Source organism: Triplophysa rosa, linkage group LG24, assembly GCF_024868665.1.
Source record: "Triplophysa rosa linkage group LG24, Trosa_1v2, whole genome shotgun sequence".
Classification (NCBI taxonomy): domain Eukaryota; kingdom Metazoa; phylum Chordata; class Actinopteri; order Cypriniformes; family Nemacheilidae; genus Triplophysa; species Triplophysa rosa.
In genome coordinates, this window is record NC_079913.1 from 10,826,531 (window position 1) to 10,845,611 (window position 19,081).

At 40.5% G+C, this 19,081-nt stretch overlaps 1 protein-coding gene and 1 long non-coding RNA gene across 2 annotated transcripts; one reads left to right on the forward strand and one right to left on the reverse strand.

Annotated features, from left to right (window-relative positions):
• Positions 1-38: 38 nt before the first annotated feature.
• golgb1 (golgin B1) lies at positions 39-16,544 on the reverse strand. Its single transcript, XM_057323750.1, has 14 exons — positions 16,446-16,544; positions 14,559-14,646; positions 14,136-14,306; positions 13,894-14,016; positions 13,118-13,273; positions 12,905-13,024; positions 11,803-11,916; positions 9,075-11,388; positions 8,862-8,944; positions 8,199-8,265; positions 2,824-7,867; positions 1,042-1,465; positions 720-953; positions 39-626 (listed from the first exon to the last, which is right to left on the reverse strand). Exons 2-14 carry the CDS (start codon positions 14,637-14,639, stop codon positions 39-41), a joined length of 9,519 nt encoding a protein of 3,172 aa, XP_057179733.1. The 5' UTR covers positions 14,640-14,646; positions 16,446-16,544.
• Positions 16,038-18,740, forward strand: LOC130547653 (uncharacterized). The gene is made up of 2 exons (XR_008961916.1): positions 16,038-16,231; positions 16,502-18,740. It is a non-coding gene; the product is annotated as an uncharacterized LOC130547653 (long non-coding RNA).
• The last annotated feature ends 341 nt before the right edge of the window (positions 18,741-19,081 follow it).

Sequence of the window (19,081 nt, forward strand, 5' to 3'; positions counted from 1 at the left end):
TGGTTCTGAGATTGAAGCTGAGCTGCCGCTTCCCTCTCCTACAGTAGCTGCTGCTCCATCATCAACAGGTCTCGTGCCAGCTCCGCCACCCGCTCCTCTGCCGTTTCAGACTCGGTGCGCAGAATACCACTCTCCCATTTCAGCTCCTTCAGTTCTTTGTTGCGTGCTGCCTGGGCCTCCCTCTCCAATTCCAAGGTTTCTTCCAAGGAAGTGATGCGATTCCTAGCAGCTTGAAACTGCTCCCTGAGCTTCTCGACCTCGGCCCCCGGCGCATCATGTTTGGCGCTTCCTTCACTGGCCTGGCTCAAGATCTCCCGCTCCACTGGTAGTACCCTTCCCTGTACGCCATCTTTTTCCAGAGCTCGAATATGAATCTCAAGCTCTTCTATTTGTCTCTCCAAAACACTAATGCGTTCTACCTGAGCAGCAAGAATCTGCTTGTGTTGGGAGTCCTTCATGGCAAGAACCTGGTTCAGGTCATTTCTGTAGCCATGAAGCTGGGCAGAAAGTTTGGCGTTCTCAGCATTGAGATCATCTCGCTGTGACAACAGGGCTCGAATCTCTTCCTTCAGCCCATTGTTCTCACCTGCGGCCTCCTGGATAAGGTTATCCTTCTCCATCATAACCTAAAAAAAAGTAATCAAACCTTTAGCTTTTTGTGCATGAGACAATTAATGAGGGATTATAATGTCAAATACTTCCAACTGAATTGTACCTACCTGGAGGTGTCGTTCTTCTAGTTGCTTGTATTGACTAAGCACTCTGTCCCTGTCATCCTGCAAGGAGCCCATAGCCTTGGTGAAGGACTCCAACTGAGCTTTGCTCTGGAAGGCATCCTCCTCAGCTTTACGGAGCCTCTCCTCTAAACCACGCAACTCCTCTTTCCTCGTCTCCAGCTCTTTTTCTGCCAGTTCGGCCCTCCCATCTGCATCCTTCCTAGCCTCTTCAACAGCCTTAAAGAAAAGAAGAATACATACAAATGTATATGATGATGTCCATGCATTTGTTTCTAAAAATATTGGTGTTCTGTATAGTGGGTACCTGTGTAACAGCTTGCTCCTTCTCACCAAGGAGCTCCATCTCCCTCTTCTCTTTTTCATCCAACGATGCCTGAAGAGAATTGGTCAGGTTCTTGGAAGAGCTCAAGTCTGTCTCCAGCTGCTCTAGCCTCAAGCAGAGTCTCCTTTCCTCTGTCTCTCGTTCTTTGATTGCCGTACGTGCCTCTTCAACCTCGCTCTGAAGTCTGTCCATGGCTTCTTCTAGAGCCTTTGCACGCTTGCGTAGTCCCTCGGCTTCAGCCTCTAAAGAAGTCAGCTCAGAGCAAGTTTGGGCTAGGTTGGCCTCTACTTGTGTGAGTTTCTGCTGAAGATCATTCTTCTCTTTTTCAAGAGCTGCAAGGTTTTCACTTTTTTTCTTTTCCATCTCACTCAAGTGTAGCTGTAGGTTCTCCTCAGCTTTCTGCATCCTGTAGACATACAAACATATGGTTTATTATAGGGATATGCACGAATGTTCCAATATTCGATCCGCAATAACTATTTGAAAATTAAAAATGCTATTCGAATATTTGTATTTTTCATAAGAATTAAAACTGCGTCACCACAGGGTTAAGTTACCGCTATAGAAGATCTTAGAGTTGTCACGTCTAATTTAACGCTTCTTCACTTCATCTGTAATGATTTTATAATATAAAGAAAAAATAAAAAAATAAATTGTATGTGTTTGAATTTGTAAATTCATATTTGCTTGTTAAAAATATATTAAGTAATGCTAATTTCAACAGCTTGAAACATGAAAATGTACATTTCACTGCAACTAATGTTAATGAATTTGGCGTTAGCATAAGACTGGCACCTTTTTCCATACCTAAAAGCCTGAATTTTCCTTCTAAGAAGTTCAAAAAGGGTCGTCGCCTTCAAGCAACATCTGTAAATAAATTCGCACGGATGCTTTTTTTGTTTGTTTTAAAACGCGCTGTGATTCCTTGGTTACCTTAGTTGAAATAAACAGGCCTACCTTATTTGATGCAAATGCAATACAAAAATAAACAAGACAGACACTGACCATGAACGACAAAGAAAACAATATTTATATGCATGCTGATGAGCAGGAAATATCTTCCTCGGATGACGGTCACGTAATAAACAGGGAAACAAGCACAACAATGGCTCCGTCTTTGTTGCGGGATATTTTTTAAGATCTTAACATTCAGCATGGAGGTATCAAGACCGTTTACTTTATTAATTATCAACATTATAAACAATAAAGCCAGATATTCTTGTCAGATCTGGGTTTTGTTACCGGGAGTTAGAAGAGCAGCGTGTTTTCTCCACTGTTGGCTTGTTAACCAGCTGAGGAATGTTCAACCAGGGTAAAATAGGCCTACGTATACAGTATGCTTATTTTTCTTATCAAGAACATGTAAACCAAAATAAACACGATATACCATATATCACAGACTGTCAGTATACATTGCGTTTTGTTTTGTATGTTTTCTTTTTGTATTATACCCTTCCGCGCAGGTTTAAATGCAGGTTTTATGTATTTTTCTTTTTCTTCAACACTAAAAAACCCATATACCGGATATAATATTAATGCGTTATGAATATTTAATGATACTTATAAGCTTGATGTGAAATTGTGACTAAATAAAAACGTAACAAATTACGTCATTATTAACTTAATTTAAATAAACAAATATTCATTTTTTATGAGCTCAAATATTCGAATATGAAATTATTGAAAAATGCCCATCCCTAGTTTATTACATATCAAAATATAAAAGTCATTAAAAACATAACAAACCGAAGTAACTCAACAAACCTTTCGAGTAAACTCTGCAGCTCCTCTTTCTGTGTGGTCTCCACCTGCAATTGCTCAGTAAGTTCTTTGGCTCGATTCTCAGCCTCCCGAACATCAGCCTCCTTTTCCCGTAGTTCACTATGAAAACGGTTTTCCCATTGCTTGGCCTCATCCAGCACTCGATCGCGATCGTCCTGCAAGGAGGACATAGAGCGCGAAAAGGCAGCCAGCCGAGCCAATGCTTCATCCAGACATGTCTGCCTTTCCTGTGAATGCTTGTCTGCAGCCTCTGCAATACTCCTTGCTTCAAGAGTTGCCTTTTCCTGCCTCTCCCGTTCCCTGTAGGCTTTCTCAAGTCTCAATTCCATCTGTTTAAGCTCCGCTCCAAGACGATACCGGACTTCATCAAGGGTACGCTCCGCATCCGCTTTCAACTCGACCTCTCGACTTTGTACCATTTTTTCAGCAGCTACTTTGTCTGCCAGGGCCTGTTTTGTCTCTTCCAGTGCCACGTCCAGCTTCCCTTTACAGACTGAAAGCTCAGATTCAATACTTGCTCTTTCTTGCATAATCTTAGAAATTTCCAAGCGTGCTGCCTCAAGTTCTGCACGCACCTCATCTCTACCCAACAGCAATGATTTTACTTCTTTAGCAAGTTCACTTATTCTTTCTTGGTACATGATGTAGTCTTTCTGAAGCTGACGGACTTCTAACTGCTTCTCCCTTAGCAGTTCTTCAAGTTGACGTGTTCTGTTTTGACTACCTTCTTTAAACCTCTGTGCCGATTTTAACTTCTGCTCCAGCTCTCTTTGTCTTCCTGCTTCAGACTCTGCCTCTGCTCTCTCACGTTGGGCCTGCCTCATGTCCTCTTCCATCCTGGCAGCCCGGTCCCTCTCGCTAGCCACTTCAGCCTCCAGCTCAGCTTGCTCTCTCTTGAGGTTCTCCAGTTCCCGCTGCATGTCTGCAAGGCGTTCGCGACTGTCAGCTGCCTCTTGCTGGTAGCCTGCGATGCTGCCGTTGAGCTGAGCCAGTTGGATCATCAAACGCTCCTCCAGATCATCCCTTTCAGCCTCTAGACTGGTGCGAAGTTCCTGTAGTTGGGTCTCTTTCTTAGAATTTTCTTCCTTCTGGATATCATCTCTTTCTAAAGACTCCTGAAGTTGCTTCTTGAGAGCTGCCAGTTCTTCATTGAGCATGGATTCTTGCTTGTTTCTCAATTCCATCTGATCCTGAAGAGTAGCTTCAAGTTCACTGACCCTACTCTCTGCTGTTTTGAGAGAAGTCTCGAGTTCTCTTAGTCTCTCTGTTTCAGCAGTCATGTCACTCTTTGTTTGTCCTTCCATGACTTTGTGTTCATTATCAACATTGGATTCTTCTGGCTGCATCTGTAGATTAGTCTCTGCAGAACTGCTGCTGCCCAGGTACTCTTGTTTTTCAATCAAATCAGGACCTCTCTGATGTGCAACAACTTTAACTTCCTGAATAGTCTCGATCGTACCCAGAGTCTCACTGGCATTTCTGTCCATTTTCTCACTCAAACGTTGTCTTAACTCCTCAGCTTGCTGTTCAAAAGAGTTTTTCTCATCTATAGCAATATTATAATTCACTTTCAAGTTCTCAAGCTCCTCTTTGAGTTTCTCAAGCTCTGTCTTTAAATCGCGTTCAGCATCTCTGGTCCCTTTCTTATCTTTCTGGTCTCTAAGTTTTTCATTTTCCTCCTCTAGATCCATAATCTTCTGATGTTTGACCTTGGCAAATTTCCTCATCTTTTCTTTTACAACGTCCACTTCCTTCATTGCTTCCACTGCTAACCTGTCTGCCTCCTGTCTGGCTGCCTCATGAGCTCGCGCCTTGGCCGCCAACTCTTGCCTCTCCTGTCGCGCAGCTTCAAGCACTCGCCTCACTCGTTCAGCCTCGTCACTTACGTTCTCGTATGACTTAAGGAGGGTTTCATACTCCTCTTTCATGCTTTGTATCTTCTCTTTCAGTTGCCTGCACACTTCTTGGGCTTCCTCTTTGGCGCTCTCTGCATGACGTTTGCATGCATCCTTCTCATTCAGAATGCCCTCCATCGCAAGCTTAAGGCTCTCACAGGAAGCATTGAGACTCTGGTTCTCCAACAAAGTTCGATCAACCTCCTCGATTAACTTCTCCCTCTCTTCCTTTGACTTGTTCAGCTCCACCTCCACAAACTCAAGCTTCTGCTGTAACTCTAATCTGACCTTCTCAGCAGCGGCCTGCTCCTCCTTCAGTGCCTGGTTCTTTTTGAGAGCCTCCTTACGTGACACAAGAGCGGCCTGCAGTTTACGCTGAAGCTGCTGGAGTTTGGCACTGTTACCCTTCTCTTCTACCTCTCGCTGAGGCATCTCTTCTTCCAGTTTTTGAACTCTGTCTTGCTCAGTTTTAAGCACTTCCTGTAAGGAAGCAATCTGCTGATCTTTTTCCGCCACAGTTTCTTGCATATTAAGCAAAAGGGAATTTTGTTCACTTAGCTGCTGGCTTAAATCGACAATCTCATCATTTTTGTTTTTAAGAAAATGTTTAAATTCCTCAACTTCTGACTGAAGAGCTTTGATGGGAGACTCAGCATCTGAGATGCTTCTTTTAGCTGCCTCCCAAGCCTGATCGACCTCTGCTTTCAGGGTTTCTGCATGAACTTCTGCTCTATGACACTTCTCCCTAAGAGCCTCTATCACTTCAGTGAGACCATCAAACTGCCTCTCCTTTTCTCTCAAGGCTTTGAGTTCTTCGCATAGCTCTTCGACCTTGCTATCTGCGAGTGACTGGCTCTCTTGCAAATGCAACTCTAATTCTGCAAGAGCAGGCTGCTCAACTTTTATCTCATCTTGAAGAGCATTTACAATACCCTCATTATCTTTCAACGATGGTTGCTGAGACTGCTCAGCAGGTTTGTGCTGTTGTTGGGTCTCTGTTTCAGCAGATGCAAAATCCACCCAGTCCTCCTGAGCCCAATCATTTGTCTCTGGTTTCTCTAAATTATGTGATGTTGATCCAACATTTTCCTCCATATTAACATATGCCACATTATCTGCAGCATTCTTTGATTCTAGCAGACTCTCTAGCTCTATAATACGACTCAACAACTCAGCTTTCTCAGCCTCTTCATCTTGGAAGCGCTTAAGAAGATCACTGTAGCCTTCTTTTTGTTCTTTGATCTGTTCAAAATGTTGGTGGTCTTTCTCTTGAACTTTCACTACAGCATTTTCATGAGCATCTGTAGCTTCTTGAAGCTTTTTGTGCAATCTTTCAATGTCTGATTCCATGGAAGATATTTGTAAAAGAAGTCTATTTGTGTCCTCTTCTGCATGCAACATTTGTTGTTCATTCATTTTTACATACTGCTCTGTCAGACGTTGTATTTCTGCATGAGACTCAGTCAATGTTTGTTCTTGGTTGTTAATTTTTTCTTGTAGACTTATCAGGGTCTCCTCTTTCAAATTTAAGATATCTCTGGTTTCTTGAAACAAAGCTTCAAACCTCTGTATTTCCAGATCATTTTCTTTGATTTCATCTTTGAACTGATGAGTCATTGCTTCATTGTCATCTCTTTCCTTTTCTTCCCTGCTCTTAGCTTCCTTTTCAAACTCTGCAACCTTTTTCATCAAATCCTTGCGCTGTACCAGAGCTGCCTGCAGCTTTCTCTTGACTTGTTCTCCATCTTTCTTTATAGCAGCTATTTGAGAAACCAAGTCCTCATTTTCCTTCTGTAATGCAACGAGCTTTTCATTCTCTGCAGTTTGATCCTCTGTGGTTTTCTGTTGGTCATCTCTGGCTGTTTCTAGTTCATAAATTTGCTCTTTAAGTTTTTTGACTTCACTGGATATTGTGAACTTTTCTTCTCCAGCCTGGAGGAGTTTGGCAGTCATGCTGTCATTGAGCTCCATCATCTCCTGGTCTTTTTGTGAAAGACACTTTTGAAGGGCCTCCACTTCGCCAGTCCTGTCAAGCAGAGCAGCTTTGGTCATGTCAGTCTCCTGAGAGATCTGAAGTAACCTGTCCTCCATGCCCAAGAGATTCTTCTCTAGTTCACTGGAGTTAAACTCTCTGTCCTCTAGTTGAGCAGTCAGCATTCTAGATTGGCCTTCTTGTTCAGCAAGTCTTCTATGAGCTTCATCTAAATCTGCCCTCAACTCTTGCATCTGCTTATCTTTAGAGAGAACATCATCTTGCAAGTTCTGAAACTGCTCAGTAACATTCTGTGTTTGGACTTGTTCTTGCTGAATCAAAGCTCTAGCTTCCAACAGCTCTGTTTCATATATGTTTGCCTTTGACTCAGCCTCATCTTTGGGAACTTTAAATGACTGTAATTGCTCTTCTAGTTGCTGAACTTTCTCCTGCGATTGCAACGCTGAATCTCTCAACTGCTGAAGCTCGCCCAGAAGTTCACTGTATCTTTTCTGAATTTCTTCTGCTAAAAGCTGTGCAAAAGCTTGACTTGTGCTTAAATTAGTATTTTGCAAACTTCCCTCTTGCTGGCTAATACACACCTGAACAGTTTCATTGATAACAACAGACTGTGACTCAATATCCACTATGCAGCTAGTTGATGTCACATGCTCGTTACAGGCCTCATCCCAGGATTGTGTGGATATCCGTAATGAGGACAAGTCCTGAACAAGGGGTGGCCACTCTTGAGTCCCATCTTGGTTTACTGCTTCCAAAAGAGTCCAACTACTATGAGCTACTTCAGAATCACTGCTTGTAACCATTTCATCTGAGGAAGTGCCCTTTGATTCTCCAGGAGACTCAGGCTGAGGAGCTATAAGATCAGGGATACTCTCAGAGAGTACAGAGGTGTCTACTGCCACAAGTGTTGACTCGGAAACTTCGGACAGAGTTGCAGAGATATCATGCAATCCAGTAATGTCTCCTGTGGATGCACTGTCCACACTTCCAAATTCTGGGATATTCAGAGATTGGTCTTTAGTGAGTTCTTCTCTGAGAGCAGAAAGCTCTCTTTCTCTGTCTGCAAGCTGCTGCTCCAGAAATAGTATCTGATCTGTCTGTAATGCATTTCTTGAACTATGTCCATCTCCACTGCCATCTAAGGGAGAAGAAAATGTAATTACTTAAAAAATGTAAAAAACAAAAATGCATGCGAGCATGCGTGTTACTATAAATTGCTTTAATACTATTTTCCCCTCACTTTCTGGTTATTTTTTGTGTTGTGACATAGCCCTTTGGATTGAGGCCGGTAAAGTAAACCTGCCTGTCAAGTAATCCAAACATAACATCACTGCAACACTTTTGAGTAACTACATTATTAAAGGGCATGGACTACACATCAAAGAAAAACAAGAATCAAGAATGACAGTAAAAAAAAGCAGACCAGTTCAAAGTACAATGAGCTGAACAAAGGCAAACATTAAACTCACCCTGGTGTGCCCTGTCTAAATCCATCACAGACACAGTCACACGGTCACCTGATGACTCACCAGCAACCTAGAAACACGAGCCTCAGTTACATCTAACAATATGCTAAGACTATTTAATGCTTGATAATAGTACACTAGCTGGATAGTTCACCCAAAAAAATGGCCTAATAGTCTGTCACCTTGTGTTAATGTTAATGTCACCTTGTGTCTGTTGCAACTGACACTGTCTGTGCTACATATATGTTTCTCAAATATATTCATATCTTTTGCTTTAGTGCAGGGGTGTCCAAAGTCAGTCCTGGAGGGCCAGTGTCCTGCAAAGTTTAGCTTCAACCCTAATCAAACACACCTGAACAGCTAATCAAGGTCTCACAAAGCAGACTAGAAACTTCCAAACAGGTGTGTTGAGCCAAGCTGGAGCTAAACTCTGCAGGACAGTGGCCCTCCAGGACCGACATTGGACACCCCTGCTTTAGTGTGTCAGTAGGAAATCTCAGTATTTCCAAATATTCTTTGGCATTAATTGCAATAATCAAGCTCTTAGCTATTTGATTGAACCGATTCAAAAGAACAACTCTGGAAAATTCATCCAAAGGTTTATTGACATAGCAAATATCAGTGTCCTGTGTGGAACTTTAAAACACATTTTTGCAATCCACCCACCTGAAGAGTGTGAAGTTGTTGTTCCAGTTCCTGTATCCTAGCAACTGCTTCCTCTCTCTCCGCTGTGCTTTTATCTAGTTGACCTAGAGCATCAGGTGCATTAAAACAAATTATTTTTTAATCACAGTACAAACAATTCACTCTATGGTGTGGCTCTGGCTGTACTTTTAACGGCCACAGAAAGTGCTTTGAACTTTGTTCTAGGATGTTTACCTTGCAAAGACTGTAGATTGAGCGTGATGTCAGACATGCGAGCTTGACTCTCCTGCTGTTCGGCTGTGAGGTCACACAGCTGGGCTTTCAAGGAGGGTAATACCTCCAAAAACTGCGCTGGATCATTAGGGATGGGCACTTCTTCTTCAGTCTCCCTAACTATAGTTAAAGATTGAAGTCCTCTCCAGAGTTCCTCTAGTGTGTCTTTGACCTGCTGTCCTGCTTTCTGTTCCTCCATGCTTGTGTCCAATCTCGTTCTCAAGGACTCAAGCTCATTTTGCACCTGTGATAGATGAGTTTGTTCGCTGTTAGATCTCCCCTCCCTTTCTCTCGCCACTTCATCAAGGTTTTCCTGAAGATAGCGAACTTCTTCCATGTGACTTGTGACCTCTATCTCCAGTTTCTTGGTCATCTCCTCTTTCTGTTTCTCTGCAGCTTCCAGACATGCTTGCAAATTGGCCAGCTCTGTTTCAAAGCTTGTTTGTTTCTCTTGCTTTTCTCTCTCCTCAGCTGCAAGTTTGTCCCTTAGGTCATCCAACTCTGTGGTCTTTTTCAGTAATTGAGCATTGAGATCGTTGATGATCTGCTCTCTCTCACTCTGTGACGTCTCAAGCCTGGCCTCTAGACGTGCTTGCATGTTGATCAGTTCTGTCTCTCTCTCTCTTAATGTCTCCAGTCCTTCATTCTTCTCTCTTTCCTCAGCTGCAAGTTTCGCTCTCGTTTCATCCAGCTCTGCGGTTTTTCTCAGTAATTCGGAGTTGAGAGTATTAATGGTCTGCTCTTTCTCACTCTCTGATGTCTCAAGTCTGTCTTCAAGATTTGCTTGCATGTTGGCCATCTCTGTCTGAAAGCCAGTCTCTCTCTCTCTAAATCTCTCCAGTGCTTCATTCTTTTCTTTCTCTTCAACTGCAGATTTTGCCCTCATTTCATCCAGCTCTGCTGTCTTTTTCAGCAATTCGGAGTTGAGATCATTGATGGTTTGCTCTCTCTCACTTTCTGTTGCCTGAAGCCTGGCGTCCAGATTTGCTTGCATGTTGGCCAGTTCTGTCTCTCTCTCTCTTAATGTCTCCAGTCCTTCATTCTTCTCTCTTTCCTCAGCTGCAAGTTTCGCTCTCGTTTCATCCAGCTCTGCGGTTTTTCTCAGTAATTCAGAGTTGAGAGTATTGGTGGTCTGCTCTTTCTCACTCTCTGATGTCTCAAGTCTGTCTTCTAGATTTGCTTGCATGTTGGCCATCTCTGTCTGAAAGCCAATCTCTCTCTCTCTAAATCTCTCCAGTTCTTCATTCTTTTCTTTTTCTTCAGCTGCAAGTTTTCCTCTCATTTCATCCAGCTCTGCTGTCTTTTTCAGCAATTCGGAGTTGAGATCATTGATCTCGATTGTTTGCTCTCTCTCACTTTCTGTTGCCTGAAGCCTAGCATCCAGATTTGCTTGCATGTTGGCCAGTTCTGTCTCTCTCTCTCTTAATCTCTCCAGTCCTTCATTCTTCTCTCTTTCCTCTGCTGCAAGCTTTGCTCTCATTTCATCCAGCGTTGTGTTCTTTCCCAGTAATTCCGAGTTGAGATCATTGACGATCTGCTCTCTCTCATTCTCTGAGCTTTCCAATCTGGCTTCTAGATTTGCTCGCATATTAGCCAGTTCTGTCTCAAAGCTCTGTCTCACATCTTTTAATACCTCCATCTTTTCTCTTTCCTCAGCTGCAAGCTTTTCCCTCATCTCATCCAGCTCTGTTGTCTTTTTCAATAATTCAACATTGAGATCATTGATGATCTCCTCTCTCTCCCTCTCTGATGTCTCCAGCCTGGCTTCTAGATTTGCTTGCATGTTGGTCAGTTCTGTCTCTCGCTCTCTTAATCTCCCCAGTTCTTTATTCTTCTCTCTTTCCTCAGCAGCAAGCTTCGCTCTCGTTTCATCCAGCTCTGTGGTCTTGTTCAGTAATTCAGAGTTGAGGGCATTAATGGCCTGCTCTCTCTCATTCACCGATTTCTCCAGTTTGGCTTCAAAACTTGTTCGCATGTTAGCCAGCTCTGTCTCGAAACTAGATTCTTTCTCTCCTAACCTCTCCTGTCGTTCTTCTTTTTCATAAGCTTCATTTTTAAGTTTTGCGCTCATTTCGTCTAAATCTGTGGTCTTTTTTAGTAATTCAGAGTTGAGAGCGTTGATGGTCTGTTCTTTTTCACTATACAACGCCTCTAGTCTTGCTCTAAGGGCCTGCAGTTCTTCAGCTCGCATCGACCACTGTTGCCTCTCCTCTTCTCTCAGTCTCTGGGCTTCTGACAACTCCATCTCCATCTGCCTGAACTGAACAGTTAGAATCTGCCAAAACAAAACATTTATGAAAGTTATGAACTTGGTACATAAACCTATAAACCTGGTACAACACGATAAACTAACAATGAATTCTTTCCATTAGGGTTTAATCCAAGTTACAATAAGACACTTTAATGTTTTCACAAATAGCGTTCCTGTAGCTCAGTGGTTAGAGCATGGCGCTAACAATGCCAAGGTTGTGGGTTCGATCCCAAGGGATTGCACATACTTAGAAACAAAAATGTATAGGATAATGCAATGTAAGTCGCTTCTGCCAAATGCATAAATCATTTGGATGGTGAGCATCAAATATGTATTACCAAATGAGTTTAACTTTATCAAATCTAGTTTTTTCAAAAATAAATCAAGCTGGAAATGTTAGTGTCAGGCCTGCAATGTAAACTATATGTTAATGCTAACCTGTTTCTGTTGGTCTGCGCTGTTAAGCTCCTGCTGCAACATTTCTAGGACCTCTGAACGAGAACGTAGAGATTCTTCTAGTTCCTCCACACGCTGCTGGGATGCACGAAAGGCCTGTGAAATAAAAGACAGGCTTAAAGCAAACTCTTTGTTGAGCGTCTACATTTAAAATAACGAAATTAAGCACGCAAAAAAGACGGGAATGTGAATGGCCTCTTAGATGCAAAGGGTTTTGATTTCCTACAAGTTAACAAATATTTGAAATATAATTAAAGCTCACTAAAATTCTCTAAACTGTTCAAACAGAATGAGTCCAACAACATGACAGGAGTCAAGAGTTGTAGGATGCTGCTCATGAAAAGCATTTGCCCTGAAACTAGACAGCTTAGATCAAAATTGCCATGGTAACATGATGAGCTATCATTTTATGCATGCTAATAGAAAGCAAATTTGGCTCCAAAACCTCAGGCTGTTGTAAAACAAACAAAAGGAAAACTGAGGGTAAATGTTTGGTTACTCAATTAAGAAATAAATGGGAATTGCATAATTTCTTATTCAACTCAACTCAACTTTATTTATATAGCGCTTTTACAATTTTCATTGTTACAAAGCAGTTGTACATGAGACATATTGACTATAAGCAAAATAATTAAAGTTGTACCTGCAGAAACAAGAAAAGGTTGAAAACACAGAAGACAGACATACCCACATACAAAACACTCCACACACACAATATGCACACGTACTAACACACATAGACAGAGACACACACACACACACGGATGCGCACATACACACACACAACACACACACACACACACACACACGTATGTACACAGACAAGTACGCACACACACACACACACTATTATTAACATTATCATATACTTGGCCAACATTTTTCACTAGTCAATAAAATATAAGTCAGTGATTTGTCTTTCTGTATATGCTTTCTATATAACACTACATTCTTTTTTTTTTATCATTTTAAGTTCACAAATGAAATACTAGCACCTTATAACTCAGTGGTTCTCAAACCTTTTTGATCTAGCCCCCTTTAAACCTAAAAAATCTGTCGCTCCCCCAACCCAGACACAAGTTACCTGCTGTAAATCACTGTCATTTGAGGTCTGTGTGAGACTGAGGATCTCCTGCTCATGTTTGAGGATTTGTTCTTGGAATCGCACATCCTTTTCCTTCACCACAGTTTGCAGGACCCGCACCTGGACAACATAACAGGGTTGAATAATGGACATTTAATTTGTGTCTAAGAGCGAAAGACTAAGACGAGAGAGGTAAAGATGAGTGATGCGCACCTGCTCGGCTTGTCCTTCCTCTCTTACGCGCTGCTCAGCCTCCCAGAGCTGATGCTGAAGGGTCCTGTTGGATGACTCTGCCTGAGTGAGCTTCTCTCTGAGCTGCTGGAGCTCCTCCTCCACTGCTGGAGGCATTGTGAAGGAGCTCTCTGAATTCTGAAAAACAGTTTGAGCCGTCCATCATTATAAAGCCAGAGAGGAGAAAATCTTAAATGAATTTGGCCCATTACATGCGGATATGTCAACGGAACACAAAGCTGATGCAATTACGCTGAAACATAGAAATCACATTTTTTTAGAGAAAATATGGTCAGAAGTTTTAAACATTAAATGTGTAAATAAGACTGTAATAATACAATTGCTTACCAACCTTGTCTATATAAAGTATATTCAATATTTCCTATCCATATGCACAGAAACATATAACCAAAAGTTATGTAGTGTCGATGAATCTGATTTTTAACAAATTCTTTAGTGGGAAATAATTAATCTAATCACATCTCGTCTCATAGACTTCTTTTGCAGGTGCATGACTTGACTACATCCAGCTTTTGCTTTTTGGTTTAAGGAACAAGTCAAAATAACTTTAAGAATGGCCAGCATGCCACAGATGCTGTTCATGGATCTAAACTTGCTTTAAACCTCAATCATTCTTTAAAGAAATATGGGATTAAATCAATTTGTACTTGCAAAGTACTTGAAAAGTTAAATGAATGTGCAATAACAATTCCGACATTGGTATCCACTTCATACCAAATATGTGAATCATTTTTTACCTGACTGCTATTCAACGCTTCTTGTCCTTTCAGCTGAGAGATCTGTTTGTTTAGCGCAGTCATCTTTGCTTTGGCCTGCAGTTTGAGCTTTGTAAACTTCACCTCTGCCTGTTCTTTCTCCTCCTGTTTGAAGACAAAAACAGCTTGTTTATGAAATCCCGAACCAAGCTTCAGACCTGTTAATGTTCACAGTCTGGTTTAGTGAGTTTCACCTAGAATCTTTTAAACCTGTAGGTCCTCACCTTGAGCTGTCTCTCAGTGTTGGCAAGCAGGATGTCTTTCTCTCGGTTCAACTCTTTTAGCTGAATCACCAGCTGTTCTGTCTGGGCCAGCCTCTCCAAGACCTCTTCTGGAGGTCCAGGGCCCTCCAGGGAGGCTTCTGTATCAGGCTGGGGTTGAGGGACCAAACCATCCTGTACCAATAACAAAATTCATAATATAAAAGCGGACTTGGACTCTCTTTGTCTGTTTATGCTTGTTTAGGAAAAGCCTAATTCTTAATCGTGGAAATGCATTGCCTTTAACTTACATTTCAGCTCCTGTAAACACTGTTGCCTTTTTATATTCTTATAAATTAGTGAATTGGTGTTGACTTCATGATTTTTGCTAAAACACTCAAAATATGATGATCATGATGAAAGTTTGATCAGAACATGTATACTTACTTGAGAGTTGCCTTCGGATCCTTCCTCACCAGAGAGCTCCTGGAGGACAGAGCTCACCCCCTGGGTCAGCCGGCTAAACATGGCTGGCCTAAATCCCAAAATATACAATAATATATTGAATGTTGTGTCTTGAGTTCTTTACTGTATGCATTACTCAAAATATTGTGACAGATACAGGACACATGCAAAGACAAATCATACTCGGATACATTTTTGAATTTAGGGCACAATTCATACTTAAACCCAAAATATAAAATATGAAACTATTATATTATTACATAATAATCACTACTAAGTGACATAACTAAAGACAGTGCAGCCGCACTGGGGCCCGTGGGCCCCATGTGTTGAAGTGACTATATTAAAATAAATATTAATAATATGATATAATAAGTGCCGCGATTCTTCACAGCAGTGAATAAATACATACATTTGCGTACACATTTTGCTTGCTTTAATGGTCTAGTGGTAGAACTTTCTGAGGTTCTGGGTTCTAATCCACCATCATATGGTTTTGTTTATCATTAAAACCAATTATCTGGATTTAATAAATAGGAAGAAAACCAAGAACGTCAGGATCTGGATTGAAGTGTGTAACAAACGAACCCACCATGTTATTGCGGCCTTTGAGTAAGGTCGTTCTGTTTTTAATCAATTTCCTGAATACATGTCTTAATTAGGCCTACTTAATTAATAAAATATTGATTTTAGTTGGTCTAAATTAAGTAGATTATATCACAAATTAGCTTATATGGCTTCCCTTCTACACACAAGCGCTGTGTGTTTGTATGTGCTTCATAACCGTGCAACCCATGGGGCCCATCGTAATAGCCTGCAATGGGGCCCCTCATTACTATGTTACAGACATTTGCAAACCCTGACCAGCCTTAAAATATCTCAAAGTACATAAAAATAATTACCATTATGAACAGATACTATTAGTATGTCATTGCATCGCGGCAGTTTTTATAAGGACATTCTGCATTATTAGTTTATAACTGCATATCGGTATTCACACATTAAAGCTACATTAATAAGTCATTTAAAGATTACAAACCACCATGAACCAGTTACAAACCACCTTTCAGCTAGTAATACCTGTTTTTGGAACAAGGTAGCTGGTTGGTCAGAAACTAGAAACAGAAGCTAGAAACAAGCTGGATTTTACAGCAATACCTACATTATCCTGCTGCAACATAACCCTAACAAAATCTAATTCCCTATAAGTTACAGCATAAAGGATAGTAGGTTACTTCGTGGTAAAATTAAACACTGGCACATCTTACTCATAAATCAAAATGCATAGTGCATAAACCAGCTATGCAAGTTTTTAATGGCTGTGTAATGGAATTAAAAATATTGCCTATTTAGTGAGCATAAACTAAGTTAAGTAGTTCTGAACGTCTGCAAAACAATACAGCAGGATTTTATTGTGTGCGTTTTAAACTAATAATGGAAAAACCTCCCGTGACAGGGCCACAAAGCGGAGAAACACGAAAAGAACCGAACAATAACGAAACATATCGAATTTAAGACTGCGGCTGCGTGGCTTTCATTTTGTCTACACAACACCTAAGATTATTCAGCGACTCTTCGTCTCCGTTTTCTAATCGATTCATATCAGAATATCAAGACATAATGTACGAGTCATAAAATGTTTGAGACATAAAAAGGTATGCTTTAATCTCTTATGGTGGTGGTGGTGGTTATAAAACGACATCATCAAAGCCCAGTCCGTGACTATAATACGCTTGCTTGTATGTGGGCTCGCGCATTACTGATAAACAACTGTTGGGATATTTTTTTAAATACTTATATATGCTGGGCATGTCAACGGCCGAATACATTTAGAGGCGACTTGGTTATGTTATTAAATATAAAACTAACCTGTGCAATCGGCGCAGGGAACAGCTGCGTTATTATTTGTTCAATTTCGTCCCCAGGATTTCGCAGAGCCACATCACCAAACATCCCGGAAGCAGAAACACAGCGCTGTGATTGGTCTGCGCAAGGGAGTGTCTTCAAACTACAAGTGGCACTGAGTCCCGCAGAACTGTACACAAGGGAACTGTGAAAAAAGTTCTAAACGTACAATCGTGCAAACCAAAATAAAGTAGACATGTCTGCTTGTAGAAAATAATAGGAACCGATTGTCACTATTATTTTCTGTTGTGAATTCAACAATGGTCCGAAACAGGAGTAGAGGACATGATTTAAGAGTAAACGCAATAGTTAATCATGGAAGGCAGTTAGGACGCAGTCTCCTTATGCTGGTACACTATATTACAGTGTTTGTAAGTTTTGCATCCCACTCTGTGAACTGTTTTGTGGGAGTGTTCAAGTGGACATCAATGTTTGCCAGATACACAGTGGCAGTATTTGAATCCATTCATAGAAGCTTGGATTGGTGGACCAGAAGACGCAGAAGGGAAGCTATAAAGAAGATAGTCTCCAGCAGTGACACTGAGTTGGAGTGAAGAAGAATATTAAGATGCTATGGATTCAAAGAAGATGTTCCTGGCAAACAATCTGTTTTAAAATAAACTTACCTTAGACCTTAAAAGGAGTCTACAAAAAAAGACCAATATCCTACATTCATACGATCAGTCCATGACATTTCTTACAAAACTGCAGAACACTGTAGTACAGAATCTGTGAATCCAGTGATTCTGATTCATTACAGTCTTGAGTTTTTGGTCATTTCAAAGGGCTCAAATCAAGCCCTGATGGTTAAAGGTTCTGTTTTGAGTCAAAACCGTTGAATTGCAATTCCAACCACACCTGTTTTTCAGGTTCAACACAGCATTGTTCAGATGTCGTAACTGTTATGATAACTTGCAAATTGTATTTAGTTTTACCTCACAATCAGGCTTTTGTCCAAGGAAACACTTGTTTAACAATTTCACATCCCCCCAATTCAGTTTAGCTGCCAGGTCTGGTCAATGTGAAAAAAATTATCTTTCAGGAGGAAAGCCTTTTTGGAGGATCTATTGACAGAAATGAGATATAATATACATAACTATGTCTTCAGAGGTGTATAAAGAGCTTACACAATGAAGCGTTATGTTGTTATTACCTTAGAATGAGCTATTTCTATCTACTGTACATACACTTCTATTATATGCAGGTCCCCTTGGATATAATTCGCCATGTTCTCTCAGCCGCCGTAGTGTTTCGAACGGGAGGGGTGGAGTGAGAGGTCGGTTGCAATTCGCAACCTTGCCGCTAGATTTCACTGACTGGACCTTTAATGGCTTTAATTCAAAATAGTTAAATAGATGTCTTTGAAGTGATCACAATGGATACTATTCAACTATATCTCAGTGCAACTAGCAAAATACTATGAAACAACAGAAACTTTTTGGAACGTTTGGTTTGCTTATGGATTTGGCAGAATATTTAATGAGTGCAGCTATAACATGAGCTTATTAACTGTATTAAATGGTTTTATTATTCAATTATGAGTAGATCTTTTAAGTCAGTACTTCATCTGAGGCAGCTTTGAATTTTGTTCGTCATAATATCAAAAACAAAACAAAACTGACACTTAAGAAGAAATGGAAAAAAAACACATTGCATTTCTTCAAGAATTAAATGCTGTGTTGTTAAAGTTGACAAGCTCTTTTTAATACCTTTTTATTGGTTAAATATTTGCAAAACCCACAGCCGAACATGAAGGGTGACCGATAATGATTTATAAAAAAAATCATGAAAATGAAGATGCAAGGTTTCAGTCCAACAGTGACGATTTGTAGCGCAAACACGGACTGCATTCAAAAAAAAAGTTTTAGTCTAACTTTAATTCTGACTTTTTATACTTTCTTGTGACTTTTCCTGTTGCATTCCATACAACCTCCATATAGATGCATTTAATTCCTGTTATTAACTGTGATAAAACTATTAGAAGTGTCTACTGACCAGTGTATTATATCTGTGGTATGTCATATTTGACAATCAAAGGGTATCGATGTAAAACATGTACCAGTTTGTGAAAACTTTGAAATTGAAACATTTTTATTTTTTATATTCATTTTTTTATATCCTCACGTATTGTGTTTAATCCTTTAATGCCAAAATAATGGACAGGTATTATTGTATTGTATATCAGTTGAAACTATGTCACCATAGCACCATATTACAATAGCGGATACATTTTCAAATAAACATTTGCAAAACACAAAATTTGCATGTCTTCACTATGCAACACATTACCTAGTTTACATAGGGTAAACACACACACTAATAAATGTATACTAGCTTGAATAAACTATAGGTTGCTTTGGATAGAAACATCTCCCAAATTCATAAATGTATGTGGATACGGGACTAAATGAAGAAATGTCAATTTCAAGAATAAATTTAGAAACATGTTATTTTCCTCCTTTTTAAGAGTTTGCAAGTCATCACAGGAGGGTTTGTCAGCATGTCCCCAATCTCACGTGCAACTATGGACATCCCAGCCACCTTAAGCTGAGCTTTCAGATGGATTAGTCTCAGTTAATATCAATAAGGTGGAGTTTATG

Bases quoted from the DNA above. Each gene is read 5' to 3' on its own strand.
- golgb1 (XM_057323750.1), bottom strand. From the start codon at position 14,639: ATGTTTAGCCGGCTGACCCAGGGGGTGAGCTCTGTCCTCCAGGAGCTC. The intron at 11,389-11,802 runs GTTAGCATTAAC...TTGTTTTGGCAG, and splicing joins GCGCAGACCAACAGAAACAG to ATTCTAACTGTTCAGTTCAG. The intron at 627-719 runs GTAGGTACAATT...ACTTTTTTTTAG, and splicing joins TAGAAGAACGACACCTCCAG to GTTATGATGGAGAAGGATAA.